This window comes from Heteronotia binoei, chromosome 1 (genome assembly GCF_032191835.1).
Source record: "Heteronotia binoei isolate CCM8104 ecotype False Entrance Well chromosome 1, APGP_CSIRO_Hbin_v1, whole genome shotgun sequence".
In the NCBI taxonomy this organism is placed as follows: Eukaryota; Metazoa; Chordata; class Lepidosauria; order Squamata; family Gekkonidae; genus Heteronotia; species Heteronotia binoei.
The window spans coordinates 129,254,835-129,273,350 of record NC_083223.1 but is presented as its reverse complement, the minus strand read 5'-3'; the positions used below and the strand labels follow the sequence as shown (position 1 = coordinate 129,273,350).

Sequence of the window (18,516 nt, the reverse complement as noted above, 5' to 3'; positions counted from 1 at the left end):
TGGTGGACCAATATATATATGTTGAGCAGCTGACACTGGCACTTGGATGCGCCTCCAAATACATATTCATCCTAGTTTTGTTCATTTAGCTTGCACAAGAGCTTTACACCCAGCTGTCAAAATTTTGTCCCAACAAAAAAATCAAATCAGAAGGTACTGGACATGAGGAAGTTTCAGAATAACAGTTCGCACAGGTGAAACAATAACCAGGCAATGTACCACAACATCCCTAACCCTCCTGCCAACCTTAGGGCAACAAATAGGCAGGCTTGTTTTATTAGCAAATGGTACTTCTGGGCTTATAGAATAGGGATGTTTATGAATATATCACGACTTCTTTGATCTGAAAAATCTGTTTTGACTTTGTGTGAATTGAACCCATATATTATGCCATCTCCTGTTTGCATTCACAATTACCTGTAAAAAGTATTATCTTATGTTCCCTGAAGGACATTTATGCTTGCTAGTTAGGGTTGCCAGGTCCCCTCGTTGCACTGATGGACCGATTGGGGAGGGGCATTACAGGAGTGGGCGGGACTTCATGCAATGTGCTGATGTCACCCAGAAGTGACTCTGTAGTAAAACTGGAATCAAACCATAGAGTTTTGCTCCAAAACCGGAACACAGTGGTGCGATGCCCCTGATATGATGTCACTTATGTATGACATCATCACACCAGGGATGTTGCACGGTGACATTGATGTTTGAAGTGGTAGCTCCAAAAACCATGGGACTCCCCACCAGGACCTGGGGAATGGCAACCCTATCAGGTCAGCACAGCCTATCTATCAGAGGAAAGAGGAGACTGATATTCTTTTATTATCTTTTCTCCCTATCCTACTCTGCATTGATTCTAGTAGGTGAAATCAAAGCATTTCTACTGGAACTGTAGCACTTTATAAAGGAGGTTCATTGGGTTGTGACTGTTTTAATCAACTGGTTTTATTGATTGTATGTGTATTCTCTTGTTGTACATTGCCTAGAGCCCAGCATCAACCAGGATCAGACAATTCATAAATTTAATAATAATTATTATACTTGCCTAGCACGTACATGGCCTTAGAAAACAGAATAGCTCATGTTGATAGGATATACTTATGAAAAAGCCCTGCTAAAGCCTCTGAAACAGTGAAACGTCCTTTACAAGTATGGTAAAGCATTCTTGCAGAACAGTGGAAAATTGGCTGCATGGACCTTCCTTTAGCTGAGGTTTGCTTCAAGTGTTCCAGAGTTTCCACACTGTGGAAATCAGGTGAAAATCAAACTAGTTTCTGAGATATGTATGTGGCCCAAGATATGACATACCTTAACTCTATGAAAGAAATACCTTAACTGGATGAAAGAAAGAGATTAGCAGCAGGCTCCTTTATTAATCCACTGAGATAATAAGTTTCTATAGTTCCTAATTTCATGATATATTTGTACATTTGCTATGTCCAAGAGTCTAAATATTAAAATGTTCTTAAGAAAAACCCCCTACATTTTCATCATTTTCTCCAAACTCTTTAGATTTGCACAGGTTCAAGCTAGTTGTATATACAACATCTGCAGTGTACAGGCAAGGTTCAGAAACTGGAGAAGAATGGGATATCCTGCTGTTGAAAACATGATTGTTTAAACCAGTTTGAGAGCCAGTTTGGTGCAGTGGCTAAGTGCGTGGACTCTTATCTAGGAGAACCAGGTTTAATTCCCCACTCCTCCACTTGCACCTGCTGGAATGGCCTTGGGTTAGCCATAGCTCTGGCAGAGGTTGTCCTTGAAAGGGCAGCTGCTGTGAGAGCCCTCTCAGCCCTACTCACCTCACAGGGTGTCTGTTGTGGGGGGAGAAGATATAGGAGATTGTAAGCCGCTCTGAGTTTCTGATTCAGAGAGAAGGGTGGGGTGTAAATCTGCAATTCTTCTTCTTCATCAATTGTTCTGGCAATTGGAACACCTTTCACCACCAAGATAACAAGGTTCTTAAAAAGCTACATTTTCTAATCTCAAAGAATGTCAGAAGTGAATAATACTGGGTAAAATTAAAGTCTAAAAAGTAGTCCTTTTGAAAAATATGGACATATGAACAATGAATGGACATTTATTGGAGAATCCCAAAATCGGCACAGCATTCAGAGAGGACATTTTCACCACCCTTGGGAAAAATAAATTCATTTTAGATTGAGTTAGTAGTTTTCCTCTTGCTGATTCAAATGGTGATAATCTTGCCAGACTTAAAAGTCTGGTACAGCACCCTGAGTTGTATCCAGGCTTTCTGCTACATCATTTTTTTTTAACAAGTGGAAAAGCAGCTGTTGGGAAAGAAATCGTAGTGTAAAAGTAACTTGTGGAAACAGGATTCATGCATGCATGTACACACACACGTTCTCTGTGGCCTTTTTACCAATAAAACTTGTTCCCTCTGTTTGTTTTCCACTGGACAGATATTACCATTGTTTTTTGTTACATGAACTTTCATATAACATGTAGATAAACAAAATAATAAATAGCTGTCAACAGACCTATAAGTTATGATATCTAAATAAAATATTCAAATCCTGAAATAATTTATCTCTGAATACCATATGCTAGACACAAGGAAGTTGCTACGTTTGTGCCCTGTTGGCAGCTGCCACTGGCAGCTCTGTCTGAGGAAAAATGTTACACTGGCTACCACCATCACTACCACACTGTAAGCATAAAAATCTGCTCCAAAGTGTGTTTGGTCATATTCAAACAAATTCTTCCATAGACTCTCAAACTGTGGGTATCTTTAGTGCCCCGTGCTTCAAAAGACCAAGGAACAGGACGGTCTCCACGAGTGATCATGTTTACCAGGGCTTCAGCGAAACATTAAGACAAGTCCCAGGAATTCAACTGAAGCCACCAGATTCTTGGAATGCACTAGCTTGGGTAGTACCTTGCTATATAGCATTTTTAAGTTCCTGTAAGCATAAACCTCATCATTGTGCAGAAAGAACAAAACTGTACATCTCACTACTTAGATTTTAAAATGTGATGAATTTAAGTTTCTTTTGGTGCCAATTTGGCTGAGAAGTACATTATTCACTCATTCAAACACTACTGGACTAGCTGTGCCTAGTCTGTTCTAATAGGGCTCTTCATTTTTACCCTACAGACTACCTAGGGACGAAAGACAGGCATGACTAGGGAAAGCAACATACTGTTTTTTACAGAGTTTTCGACTGTCACTGGAATCACCTGGAACTCATGTTGACATGATTCATCTCTTTCTTTCTATCCAGACATAAATTCTCAAGTGAAGCAGAAGGAAAACAAGTATTGGGTAAGCCAAGAGAGAGAAGAAAAATTGGGTAAAAAGAGTTCTAACCAATGTTCAACCTTCTGCAGCCATCTCTCTCCTCCCACAGGCTCCTAAGTGAAGGTGAACAGTACAAACTAAGAGGGGTTGGGAAGAGAAGGCAAAACACTGCCTAGCCCATGTAAGAAGGTAAAGGTAGTGCCCTGTGCAAGCACCAGTCGTTTCCGACTCTGGAGTGACATTGCTTTCACAACGTTTTCAGACTTTTTTACAGGGTGGTTTGCCATTGTCTTCCCCAGTCATCTACATTTTCCCCCCAGCAAGCTGGGTACTCATTCTACCAACCTCGGAAGAATGGAAGGCTGAGTCAACCTTGAAACAGCTACCTAAACCCAGCTTCCACCGGGATTGAACTCAGGTCGTGAGCAGAGTTTAGGATTGCAGTACTGCAGCTTTACCACTCTGCGTTATGGGGTTAGCCCATCCTTGACCCATGTCAGTCTGGTTTCCGGCCGGGCCATGGGACGGAGACGGTGCTGGTCGCATTGGCAGATGACCTCCAGCGGCAACTGGATCACGGCGGCGTTGCGGTACTGATGTTATTAGACCTGTCGGCGGCATTTGATACAGTCGACCATCAGTTGCTAAGACGTCGCCTCTCCGACATTGGGGTTAGGGGGTTAGCCTTGCAATGGCTCTCCTCCTTCCTCTCAGGCCGGGGACAAAGGGTGGCCATTGGGGGCGAGCGGTCCCGGAGACACACACTAGATTGTGGTGTGCCTCAGGGGGCAGTTCTTTCCCCAATGTTATTCAACATCTACATGCGCCCCCTTGCCCAGATTGCCCGGAGGTTTGGGCTGGGTTGCCATCAATACGCAGATGACACCCAGCTCTATCTGCTAATGGACGGCCGGCCCGACTCCGCCCTAAGGAACCTGGATCGGGCTCTACAGGCGGTTGCGACGTGGCTCAAGTTGAGTGGGCTGAAGCTGAACCCAGCGAAGACAGAGGTCCTTTGTGTGGGCTGCGGCACTGTAGGAGGGGAAATAGCTCTCCCAGCTCTCGATGGCGCGCCATTGAAACCAGGGCGCCAGGTAAAGAGTCTGGGTGTTTTGCTGGAGCCTTCATTATCAATGGAGGCCCAGATAGCAGCCACTGCCAAGTCAGCCTTCTTCCATCTGAGGCGGGCAAGGCAGTTGGCCCCCTACCTGGAGCGTCGCGACCTTGCAACAGTGATCCACGCAACGGTCACCTCAAGATTGGACTACTGTAATGCCCTCTACTTGGGGCTACCTTTGTGCCGGACCCGGAAACTGCAGCTGGTGCAGAACGCGGCAGCCAGGCTACTGTTAGGGCTCCCGAAATGGGAGCACATACGGCCAGGGCTGCGCGAACTGCACTGGTTACCAATTATATACCGAGTCCAGTACAAAGTGTTGGTTATTACCTTTAAAGCCTTATATGGCCGAGGACCAGCCTACCTGAGGGACCGTCTCTCCCCATATGAACCCCAGAGGGCACTGAGATCAGTTGGGAAAAACAAAATGATTATCCCTGGACCGAGAGAAGTCAAACTGCAAAACACCAGAGTGCGGGCCTTTTCAGCTGCAGCCCCGGTCCTATGGAATCAGCTCCCAGAGGAGGTGCGGGCCCTGCGGAATCTCGACCAATTCCGCAGGGCCTGCAAAACGGTCCTCTTTAAACAAGCATATGCCGGCTGCTGAATTAGGACCTAGAGTAACCGTGTCTCAAGATTCTCGTCAGTATAGATACTTAAACTGGCAGGCACCAGCGTCAGAATATTATTATGCTGCCAGATTAATTTAACTCAAACTGTGAATTTTAAATTTTTTTAACTATTAACAGGTTTTTATAATGTTTAGATGTTTTTACTGTTAACTAAGTCTTATTTATTACCTATTGTTGTACATGTATAGATGCTGTTAGCCGCCCTGAGCCGCCTCGGCGGAAAGGGCGGGATACAAATAAATTATTATTATTATTATTATTATTATTATTATTATTATTATTATATTATTATTATTATGTACCCCTTTAAGAACATAAGAGAAGCCATGTTGGATCAGGCCAACGGCCCATCCAGTCCAACACTCTGTCACACAATGGCAAAAAAATTTATATATACACACACACTGTGGCTAATAGCCACTGATGGACCTGTGCGCCATATTTTTATCTAAACCCCTCTTGAAGGTGGCTATACTTGTGGCCGCCACCACCTCCTGTGGCAGTGAATTCCACATGTTAATCACCCTATGGGTGAAGAAATACTTCCTTTTATCCGTTTTAACCTGTCTGCTCAGCAATTTCATCGAATGCCCACGAGTTCTTGTATTGTGAGAAAGGGAGAAAAGTTCTCTACTTTCTCCATCCCATGCATTATCTTGTAAGCCTCTATCATGTCACCCCGCAGTCGACGTTTCTCCAAGCTAAAGAGTCCCAAGCGTTTCAACCTTTCTTCATAGGGAAAGTGCTCCAGCCCTTTAATCATTCTAGTTGCCCTTCTCTGGACTTTCTCCAATGCTATAATATCCCTTTTGAGGTGCGGCGACCAGAACTGCACACAGTACTCCAAATGAGACCGCACCATCGATTTATACAGGGGCATTATGATACTGGCTGATTTGTTTTCAATTCCCTTCCTAATAATTCCCAGCATGGCGTTGGCCTTTTTTATTGCAAACGCACACTGTCTTGACATTTTCAGTGAATTATCTACCACGACCCCAAGATCTTTCTCATGGTCAGTCTCTGCCAGTTCACACCCCATCAACTTGTATTTGTAGCTGGGATTCTTGGCCCCAATGTGCATTACTTTGCACTTGGCCACATTGAACCGCATCTGCCACATTGACGCCCACTCACCAAGCCTCAACAATTCACCCAGCCTTTCCAATTCAAAAGTTGCTCTGTATATTAAACATTTTTCTTTAACTTCTATAACATTGTTATTGTGCATGATTAAAGAGACATGTATTCATAGGAGCAGGGCCCACTACCTAATTAGAGTCATACTAGGATATCCCAGTATAAAGAACATCTTCTTTCTGCCACCCATTAGTCCTAACAGCTGCCACCTTTTTACACCCAGTACATCATATCTGGAGCGATAACCAACACAAGCAGCAACTGTGGGATTATGACAAGTAAAATGTACTAGGTTCAAAGCATCAGATAGTGAGTTCAGCTCTTTATTCAGTGATTCAGAATAGTGAGATAGGAACAGAACTGTCTGGCAGGACCAATGGCCCTGCTTATATGCATGCAAACCTCCCCACCCAAAAACTCATTACTATCATCCATTACACACAACTATAGGTTAATAGCTGGCCTAACGATCCCTGATGGGCCTCCTTCCTGAATCCAGGTGGCTATTGTTTTAGGGTCTCAAGCTCAGCCAAGTCTCTGCTGGCCCTAAAGCCAAACTCCAGTTCCAATACATGACACTCCTCCCCCCGGAGTTTCCCAACACCTAACAAACATAGTCTCTAAGATGTGCTGGTTTCCGTCGCTCCCTGTTGGACTGACGAAGCCCCTCAGGTTTGGCCAAGGAGTCTGGTTCCCTTGTCTGGGCTGCCAGTGCTGCGCTGCTGGAAGGCTGTGGCGGTGGAGCGGTTGAAGGGTTCCCGATGTCGGAGGTGCCGTGGTGGTCTGGCTGAGTGCTGACTCCTGCTGGCTCCTGCAGCGGCACCAACCGGGGTTGCTCTGCAGTGTCCAATGTAGCGTCTGGCTCGGCAGGGAGCATGCAGCGGCGGAGTTGATCCAGGTGTCTGTGCAGGACTTTGCCACCAACGGTCGAGACCTCGTACAAAACTGATCCCATGACTCGGACAATTCGGGCGGGGATCCATACTGGGCCACTGCCAAAGTTCTGGGGATATACCAAGTCTCCAGGAATAAAATCTTGGGGCGCTTCCTGGTACTTCAGTGACAGCTGAGGTTTGGGGGTTGTATCTAGGTGGAGACAGTCCAGTCTGGTCGTCAGGCAGCGGCCCAGGAGAAGCTCTACTGGACTACAACCTGTGGTAGCACTAGGGGTCACTCAATGGCTGAAAAGGAACGCAGCTAATCGGTGGTCCCAGCCCCCGTGAATTAATCTCCAGAGAGACTCTTTTGTGGTGCTCACCATCTGTTCCACCTGTTCGTTGGTGGCCGGGTGGAATGGGGCAGAACGGATGTGCCTGATGAGGTAGCGACCCAGAAACTCTTGGAACTCTTCTGAAGTGAAGGCCGTTCCACTGTCTGTGACCGCCGTGTCTGGGATAACATGTGTGCAGAAAATCCTACAGAACACTCGGATTGCCGCTCCAGACCTAGTGTCACAGGAATGTGGTATGCTGGGTGCTGGTGAATTGTGATGCCCTGGATGATTCAGATAAATTGTATGAAGTGTTGAAATACATGTTAGAATGATGCATTGTGTTGGTTACAGATAAGTGGAATACGTCTCTAAGATGAAGACACCTGAAACGGTATTACAGACTTTACTGTTAGAGGCTGATGACTATCCACTATATATCAAACTTCTTTAAAGGATGAAAGTCTAAAGTAACATCTTAAAATCAAAAACTTTTTTGTGAAAAACAAGAACTATCTGCATTTGCAACACGGTTGACACTGGCACTTTATTTGTCCCGCGGAGTCAGGTGAGTAGTCTTCAAGCATCTTAAGTCGGCAATGGACATGATTAACTGCAAGCACTTTTGAAAATTTATTCTCTGCACTTTATACCTTGTATTCATGAATTCTTGATAATATGCTATTATATGTGATGTTGTAGTGTTTAAAAATTAATTATGTTTTTGAAGTATTTTTCATGATTTATTTGTTATTTTTCAGTTTTTTGTGTTGTTGTATAAGTTGCTTTGTCCTGTGGAACTCTACGATTCCATGTGGTGGGCTGCCGTGGTGGCCATCTTGGAAACTGGTGGGCTTGGAGGCAGACGGACCTCTGCGGTGAACTGGTCTGCTGCCTCTGCAGCGAGGGCCTATTCCATCACGACCTGGAACGCGGGGTCCTTCTTGGCAAGCAGCCTCCATTGGATTCTCTCATTCCTGAGGCCGCACACTAGCTGGTCCCGGAGGACCTCCTCCAGGTTGCTGAAATTGCAGTGGTGAGCCGCCCTGTGGAGAGCCGTAACAAAAGCCGTAATCAACTCACCCACTGCCTGGTTCCTTCCGTAGAACGAGTGGCGGGCCACTATGATGGAGGGTTTAGGCGCAAAGTGCTCCTGAAGCCGATTCAAGATGGTCTGGTATGGCATGTCTTTGAAGTCGGCCGGAGCCAGCAGGGAATGGGGGATCTCGAATGTCGAGCGACCGCAGACTCGAAGAGGGTGGCCTGCTTTTTTGCCTCATCCATGATGTCCAAAGACTCCAGGAAGAAAGGAAAGCGGGAGGTGTAGGATTCCCAGTCCTCGGTGGTGGCATCGAACTCATCGAAGTGTCCTGGAGCGGCAGCCATGTCATCCAGTGGGTGCAATGCGTTGTGTGCTGCTGGATGCAGAGTGCAGCGATGTACGGTGCGGTGCCAATGGCCGCTCACCAGGATCCCACCTTCATCGCCAGTAAAATGTACTGGGTTCAAAGCATGAGGACGCCCAAGAAATAGTGAGTTCAGCTCTTTATTCAGTGATTCAGCGTAGTGAGATAGGAACAGAACTGTCTGGCAGGATCAATGGCCCTCCTTATACACATGCAAACCTCTCCACCCAAAAACCCATTACCATCATCCATTACACACAACTATAGGTTAATAGCTGGCCTAACGATCCCTGATGGGCCTTCTTCCTGAATCCAGGTGGCTATTGTTTTAGGGTCTCAAGCTCAGCCAAGTCTCTGCTGGCCCTAAGGCTAAACTCCAGTTCCAATACATAACAAATTTGAAAGAAATACTGAGACCTGCTATACAGTGAAATCAGAGACAATATATTGAGGGTAATAACTAGCACTCTTCCTCATTCACCATATCATGAGGCATACAGAAATATCATTAGGGTTTGTAGAATCTTTCGGGCTCAAGTGCCGTGTTCTACTGATATTACCGTTGTTTTCAGTTACATGAACGTGTAACCCATGTTCATATTGCCTGTCGTGGAAATTCTCCAGACCTTGGGGCAGTCACTCTTTCTCAGCCTAACCTACGTATCCAGGGTTGTTAGAACATAAGAGAAGCCATGTTGGATCAGGCCAATGGCCCATCCAGTCCAACACTCTGTGTCACACAGTGGCCAAAATATGTTTCTGGCGACTCTGAAGCAAGAGTGGCCTCTCTACTCACGAGTTGCTGCCAACTTCCTTCAAGTAACACAGACACACCATTCCAAGAGGAAGCCTTTCAATCGGAGACTGAAGCCTCCAGAGGTGGAAAGGCACATGGTACTCTGGGGGAGAGGCTTCCCCCCACCGGCCAGCTGACTGGGGGACGGGAAGGAGCCTGGGAAAGCGGAAGAACTCCCACTGGGACCTGAGGATTGACAAGACTACCTCTGCTCCATATTTTTATCTAACTCCCTCTTGAAGCTGGCTATGATTATAGCTGCTACCACCTTCGGTGGCAGTGAATTCCACATGTTAATCACCCTTTGGGTGAAGAAGTACCTCCTTTTATCCGTTCTAACCCGACTGCTCAGCAATTTCATCGAATGCCCACGAGCTCCTGTATTGTGGGAAAGGGAGAAAAGTACTTCTTTCTCTACCTTCTCCATCCCATGCATAATCTTGTAAACTTATATCATGTCACCCCACAGCTGACGTTTCTCCAAGCTAAAGAGCCCCAAGCATTTTAACCTTTCTTCATAGGAAAAGTGTTCCAAACCTTAAATCATTCTAGTTGCCCTTTTCTGCACTTTTTCCAATGCTATAAGAGCCTTTTTGAGGTGCGGTGATCAGAATTGCACACAGTATTCCAAATGAGACCGCACCATCGATTTATACAGGGGCATTATGATACTGGCTGATTTGTTTTCAATTCCCTTCCTAATAATTCCCAGCATGGCATTGGCCTTTTTCATTGCAATTGCACACCGTCTTGACATTTTCAGTGAGTTATCTACCATGACCCCAAGATCTCTCTCTTGGTCAGTCTCTGCCAGTTCACACCCCATCAACTTGTATTTGTAGCTGGGATTCTTGGCCTCAATGTGCATTACTTTGCACTTGGCCACACTGAACCGCATCTGCCACATTGACGCACTCACCCAGCCTCAACAGATCCCTTTGGAGTGCCTCACAATCCTCTCTGGTTCTCACCACCCTGAACAATTTAGTGTCATCTGCAAACTTGGCCACTTCATTGCTTACTCTCAATTCCAAATAATTTATGAACAAGTTAAAGAGCATGGGACCCAGTACTGAGCTCTGCGGCACTCCACTGCTTACCGTCTTCCACTGTGAAGACTGCCCATTTATACTCACTCTCTGCTTCCTATTAATTAGCCAGTTTTTGATCCACAAGAGGACCTGTCCTTTTACTCCATGACTCTCGAGCTGACTAAGGAGCCTTTGATGAGGAACTTTATCAAAAGCTTTCTGGAAGTCAAGGTAAACAATATCTATCAGGTCTCCTTTGTCCACATGTTTGTTCACCCCCTCAAAGAAATGTAACAGGTTAGTGAGACAAGATCTTCCCTTACAAAACCCATGCTGAGTCTTCCTCAATAACTCGTGTTCATCAATGTGCCTACTCATTCTGTCCTTGATAATGTTTTCTACCAACTTTCCCGGTATTGAAGTCAGACTAACTGGCCTGTAATTTCCGGGATCTCCTCTGGAACCCTTTTTAAAGATGGGGGTGACATTTGCTACCTTCCAGTCCTCAGGAACGGAGGCAGATATCAATGAAAGATTATATATTTTTGTCAGAAGATCCACTTCTGACAAAAACACTTCTCACCTTCCACAGTGAAGACGGAGGCAAAAAATGCATTCAGCTTCTCAGCCATTTCCCTATCCTCCTTCAGTAATCCTTTGACCCCTTGGTCATCCAAGGGCCCCACTGCCTCCCTAGCTGGTTTCCTGCTTCTAATACATTTGAAGAAATTTTTATTGTTGGGCTTTATGTTTTTTGCAATATGCTCTTGGATGTATGCCATCTGGACCTGGTGACTTATTAGTTTTTAATTTGTCTATCAGTTGTAGGCCCTCCTCTCTTGTCACCTCAATCTGACTCAGGTCTTTCAACACCCCTTCCGATATAAGTGGTTCTGGAGCAGGCAAACACTTCTCGTCTTCCACAGTGAAGACGGAGGCAAAAAATGCATTCAGCTTCTCAGCCATTTCCCTATCCTCCTTCAGTAATCCTTTGGCCCCTAGGTCATCCAAGGGCCCCACTGCCTCCCTGGCTGATTTCCCGCTTTTAATATATTTGAAGAAATTTTTATTGTTGGTCTTTATGCTTTTTGCAATATGCTCCTCATAGTCCCTTTTTGCCTGCCTGATCACAGTCTTGCATTCGATTTGCCACATTCTGTGTTCCCTTTTATTAATCTCATTTGGACTAGCTTTCCACCGCTTAAAGGAGTCCTTCTTACCTTTTACAGCTTCCATTACTTTGTTTGTTAACCATGCAGGCCTTTTCTTATACCTGTTTGTGCCTTTCCTAACTTGTGGTATATATTTTATCTGAGCTTCTAGGATTGTAGTTTTAAACAGCCTCCAAGCTTCCCCAAGGAGGATAAAAGCAGAGGAAGGGAGAAAGATGTCCTTACTGGGGAGAAAAGCAACGTATAAGTAGCCAGATAAATGGATAAAGGCATCCCAATTAAGAAATAATAAAACTGAATCTCTTTACTGAGCTAAAGGTATTTATTCAAGATTTGGGAATTTAGGCCCTTAAAATTCCAGGCGAACATCACTCCTTCCCCAAGGACACACCTTATACAGTAGGATCCTTAAGATCAGTTCTGGGACTAGCAATAGGCCCCAGCACAAAGAAGAGGACTGTGCCCTTGTTTCAGCCCTGTAACCCTTCTACCCTACCCCTTCAGACACTATCAGTAACTGTTAACATAACATACATGAAGTTCACTGAACACCTGAAAAGCATGATAAAATGTTAAAAATATGAAACTTGGTTTCAGAGTGTGCTACTTTACCTAACAATATTCTGAGATGCATACGCTACATTTCACTGTAAGGATACAAACTCTAAAGTAGAATCCAGCTTTAGTTTCGGATTCCAAGCATCTTTTGTTAAGAACAAAAACAAAACCACTTGCGGAGAGGGCAGGATATAAATTTAAAGTAATAAATCAACAAATAAATAAAACAAATCCCAACCATTTCCATATAAAATGGCTGTAAAGGCCCTAATTTTCATCTCTGATCTGTAAGGATAAGTACTGCAACTGAAAAGTAACATAAGTGAAGTGCAAGACAAAACATATTGATTAATCATTATTTTCTCAATGTGTATTATTTTGTACAGCTCCAGTAATCCATTTTCTTCTTATTAAATAACAAGTCTATAGATAATGGTTAAACCTTTAATCATTCCACATGAACATTTCTTCTCAGAATAAAGAAACCTTAACTACCTGTTCTCCAAAACAACCAATTTAATCTGTATAAAGTATTAGCTAGTAATGGATTCTCTTTTTTCACAGTAATACATATTGCTCAAATAAAAGTGCAAATGAATGTCTGATATTTTAAAAATGGGGACCATCAACATTTTGAATACTAACATCGATAGATTTTAGGTATTCCTTATACCTGTGAGGTAACAGATTCTATCGCATTCCATAATTTAATCATCTGTTCATATGGACTTGTTTTAACTTCCTAAGCAAGGCCATTAGCTACCGACTTTTTTTACATTGTCTGAAATTGCGTATGTCAATTTGTTTGTAATACAGTGGCTTCCTTAATATGTTCAATCCAGAACACAATTCTTCATAGCATGCTTAAAAAGCATCCATTTTCAAAGAAGGGAGGGCAAATACAAAATACAATACAATCCCATCATTTCTCATAAAGACTGAGGCATCAGAATGGAAGTTGCTGGGAGCATTCAGGACATTTTATGCTTCAAAGGCAAAAGCCATGCTCAGCCCTGTACCTCTTTTTAGAGGAAGCAAGTAATGACATAAAATGAAAGCAATCTTCAGTCCCCTGAATACTGACATACTGGAATAAAAACTGATAGGTACATTCAGAGTTAGGTTTTTTGCCTAAACAGGAAAGTTTAGCCTCTACACCCACTCTTGGGGATAGTGGAGTTTGTCAGAAAAGATATTCAAAATCTGGGCTCTGAGATCTTGGAACGAAAACTACATTCTCTGAGAACTGATGTTGAGAAAGACCTCTATCTAAGACCCTGAAGATCCATTAGCAATCACAGACAACCATGCTCAGCTGTGTATGAACCTATGGTCTAGCTCAGTGCAATGTAGCTTCATCTCTTTCATATGCTCACATTCTGAACAACATTTAAGGACAGACTACAGATCAATCTCCACATTAATGTACAAGGGAAGATGAAAACCAAATATCGGAATTGACAGCTTGGGTACACTACTGACAGCAACATATTACGTTATATATCCAAACATATGTTCCACATTTGCTTTCAAGAGTCTAGGAGTGAACACTTTTTTAAAAAGATTGTGCTACTCTAGTAAATAAGTATAAAATATCCTGCAAATACTCAAGTATGACCTGCTCAGTTCCTTTGGATGTTGTTCATGACACCCAGTGCTTTAAAGATGTAGTCGATCGGATACAATTAGAACTCAATACGACAATACCTGAAATTTTACAATCACATTCGTATTTCAGGCCCAAGAAAAGTAAGAGCTTGCTGACTTAGTAGCTTATTAAATTCCCAGTTTTGTTGTTGTTCAGTCGCACAGTTGAGTCCGACTCTTTGAGACCCCATGGACAAAATCATGCCAGGTCCTCCTGTCCTCTACCATCCTCCAAAGTCTGTTCAAATTCGTGTTAGAAAAATTCCCAGGTGGCAGGAAGGAAATTAAAAGGTCTGGGCATCTCCAGTAGCATTTAAAAAGAGAACTTCATGTGATTTTAAATCAACACCAAAGATGGAAATATCTGTAGCTGTTGAAAGTTGAGCTATTTGTGTAGCATAATTAAGTATCAGATAAGAAAGCATCCTGGTATAAATACACACCCAGAAATCCCTGGAGACTGCTGTGTTATCTCCTCTTCTAGTTTATTGAATTTTTTAATATATATCTCAGCATAGATTATGACAACCCAGAATTTACTCAACCAAAGCTCCAGCAATCTCTGATTCTCAGTTTATGAGCACTCACCCATCATCCCAGTTCTTCCATACCTGTAAACAATTTACCCTTTACAGCAAAGGAGGTCACATGACATGGGAAGGGGACAGCATGTCTCCAACAAATTAGCAATGATCTGCAGTTTCCCAGCACAGATTTCCAGCTGTTTAAAAATATAAGACCTGAGATCCATCTAGGTCAGTGTTTGATTTCCAACTCTTAAGGGCCAGCTAGGTGATCTCTGGGAACCCTTTCTCCCCTTCTAGTATTCAGAGGTTTGCCTCTGGGCCTCAAGGTTCCATCTAGTGAACATCCACCATGAATTCACAAATGAACTATTTTATAAACTCATCTAAGCTAGTGACCATCATCACACCCTGTGGTCATGAATTACATAGGAGAAGAAAGTTTTGAATGAGATAATTTTTCCTTTTGTCATCTCAGAAGCATCTTCTGATTAATTTTTATGAGTGACCCAATGAGTGACCCAACCTTCTAATTTTACAAGTTTTCCACAACAAAAACTGCTGCAAATATGGCACACCCAATCACTGCTGACCCATTTGAGAAAGAAGAAAGACTGGTCACCAGGTAAGTTCTGCAGCTTTCTCTGTCTCTGACTAAAAACTTGTGCTGATGCCACAGAAATCTTCCAGAATAGATTTTTGTGCAGCAGAACACACCTTTACAGCAAAGCTTTACTGAGGGCAAGACAATATTTTACATTTTTAAGGAACAGAATCAATCATTGGGGAAGTATAGGAAGTTGGATACAGTGTTGGATTTAGAGCAAGGAGACCAGGTTCCAATCCCTACTCAGCATTGTGATCTGTTACTATTTGGAAGGGGTGTTGAAAGACCTGAGTCAGATTGAGGTGACAAGAGAGGAGGTCCTATAACTGATAGACGAATTAAAAACTAATAAGTTACCAGGTTTGGATGGCATACATCCAAGAGTTCTGAAAGAACTCAAAGTTGAACTTGTGGATCTCCTGACAAAAATATGTAATCTTTCATTGAAATCTGCCTCCATTCCTGAGGACTGGAAGGTAGCAAATGTCATCCCCATCTTTAAAAAGGGTTCCAGAGGAGATCTGGGAAACTACAGGCCAGTCAGTCTGACCTCAATACCGGGAAAGTTGGTAAAAACCATTATCAAGGACAGAATGAGTAGGCACATTGATGAACACGAGTTATTGAGGATGACTCAGCATGGGTTCTGTAAGGGAAGTTCTTGCCTCACTAACCTGTTGCATTTCTTTGAGGGAGTGAACAAACATGTGGACAAAGGAGGCCCAATAGATGTTGTTTACCTTGACTTCCAGAAAGCTTTTAATAAAGTTCCTCATCAAAGGCTCCTTAGTCAGCTCGAGAGTCATGGAGTAAAAGGACAGGTCCTCTTGTGGATCAAAAACTGGCTAATTAATAGGAAGCAGAGAGTGAGTATAAATGGGCAGTCTTCGCAGTGGAGGATGGTAAGCAGTGGAGTGCCGCAAGGATCGGTACTGGGTCCCATGCTCTTTAACTTGTTCATAAATGATTTGGAGTTGGGAGTGACCAGTGAAGTGGCCAAGTTTGCAGATGACACTACATTGTTCAGGGTGGTGAGAACTGAGAGGATTGTGAGGCACTCCAAAAGGATTTGTTGAGGCTGGGTGAGTGGGCGTCAACGTGGCAGATGAGGTTCAGTGTGGCCAAGTGCAAAGTAATGCACATTGGGGCCAAGAACCCCAGCTACAAATACAAGTTGATGGGGTGTGAACTGGCAGAGACTGACCAAGAGAGAGATCTTGGGATCATGGTAGATAACTCACTAAAAATGTCAAGACAGTGTGCGATTGCAATAAAAAAGGCCAACGCCATGCCGGGAATTATTAGGAAGGGAATTGAAAACAAATCAGCCAGTATCATAATGCCCTGTATAAATCGATGGTGCGGTGTCATTTGAAATACTGTGTGCAATTCTGATCACTGCACCTCAAAAAGGATATTATAGCATTGGAAAAAGTGCAGAAAAGGGCAACTAGAATGATTAAAGGGTTGGAACACTTTCCTTATGAAGAAAGGTTAAAACGCTTGGGGCTCTTTACCTTGGAGAAATGTCGACTGTGGGGTGACATGATAGGGGTTTACAAGATAATGCATGGTATGGAGAAAGTAGAGAAAGAAGTACTTTTCACCCTTTCTCACAATACAAGAACTCGTGGGCATTCGATGAAATTGCTGAGCAGTCAGGTTAAAATGGATAAAAGGAAGTACTTCTTCACCCAAAGGGTGATTAACATGTGGAATTCACTGCCACAGGAGGTGGTGGCGGCTACAAGCATAGCCAGCTTCAAGAGGGGGTTAGATAAAAATATGGAGCAGAGGTCCATCAGTGGCTATTAGCCACAGTGTGTATATATGTGTGTGTGTATATAAATATATAAAAATATATAAAAATAAATATATATAAATTTTTTGGGGGCCACTGTGTGACACAGAGTGTTGGACTGGATGGGCCATTGGCCTGATCCAACATGGCTTCTCTTATGTTCTCAGTGTGATACACTACACAGTACTGCAGGAGAATGAAATGGAAGAGTAAATACAGGGTGGAGTGAGGAGAAAACGGAACTTTTAACTATCAATAACTGTCAATGTAGTACAAAGTTCTGAATTCTAGAATGCAGGAGAAAGAACGACTGAATTATCTAGTAACGGGAAAGGATGTGTGAGGGTGGCAAGAGAGTGGCCCATCTTCTTGTAGAAAGGAGCACAGAAGCAGATTGATATTGTGTCTAAGAACAGAGTAGTCTTCCCAGATGCATAGTCACATTATCAGATATGGAATTCCCCTCCCCTCCAGATACTCCAGGTAAAGAGGCGATTACTCAGTGGTAACCTTTCAACCAATGCAAGTGCTCAACTGCTTAACATAAAACAGGCAGACTGTACTGTCACCGACTGCAGCTCTTGTTAATGGCCACTGTTGTTGATCTGGTATATTTCTCCGTTTTACATTCATTGCTACACTTTCCACCTTATGCATTTGATAGTCTTTCAAACCCACAGTTCAAAACTCTTCCCCCCCTTCTCCACATTGCCTATATGGTTTCCTTTCATTCCTCTGATGAGCTTGCCATACAATAAGTCAGTCATTAATGGGCCTCCTTGGCAAAGGAAAAAAAAAAAGCAAACACAAGGCACGGGCGCTTTCATTGCGTCCCATGTTACAGGAATAGGTCTTAATATTAGAAATAGGCGCCAAGGCTCAGAAATGTACTTGAAAAAAGAGTTTAGACTGGGCAAAAGAATTTTGTAAATGGCGAGAGGGAGTGAGATCACAGAACGTTCCTTGCGGCAGTGGCGCACGAGACAGGGAGCTCTTGAGGGCTGCACCTGCAAAGGGGGGAAGAAGAAACTCCACAGATTCTTACTCTTTAGCGGGAATGCCGGTTTGCAGGACGTTGTTGCTCTTCACCAACTCCTTCTTTTTGCTTAACTTCGACATGATACTCGGCTCCTCAGTGTAACTTCAAGTTCACAACTGTTCCTCTCTAGAGCAGCCGCGTCCTCTCCGTTGCTAAGACGCGCTCCTCAGCCAGCATCGTCGTAGAGGTAAGGGAAAAATGCTAGTATCAAACTCAGCTTCAACTTCCGGAAAAATTGGAGGCCACCCATTGGCTATGACATTCCCATAGAGAAGGGGAAATGCAGGCCGTTTCATATATTTCCGGTTCGAAATTGGTTTTCACTCTGCCCACTTCTAATGAAAAGTAGAGGGGAGTTTTCAACTTGGGAAAGAACGGCGATAGAGCGGCTCCATTGGGCACTCAGGAGAACGCAATCAGATAGAAAAATACAAAAGTATCACATGTCCCGTCGCCCCGGCTTTTTATTCATTCGAAAACTGTAGTTCTGTTAAGGCACAAACACAAAGCTTGAACATGAGCATATGAAGCTGCCTTATACTGAACCAGACCCTTGGTCCATCAAAGTCAGTATTGT

General features: G+C 43.6%; 1 protein-coding gene across 1 annotated transcript in view; it reads right to left on the bottom strand.

Annotated features, from left to right (window-relative positions):
- The window catches only part of ADGB (androglobin), a 172,964-nt gene extending 154,822 nt beyond the window's left edge, over window positions 1-18,142 (bottom strand). Inside the window, exon 1 of the mRNA XM_060240692.1 lies at window positions 17,946-18,142. Within this exon, the coding sequence (XP_060096675.1) occupies window positions 17,946-18,019 (74 nt within the window). The 5' untranslated portion in view covers window positions 18,020-18,142. The remainder of the gene's footprint in view (window positions 1-17,945) is intronic.
- Window positions 18,143-18,516: the final 374 nt, after the last annotated feature.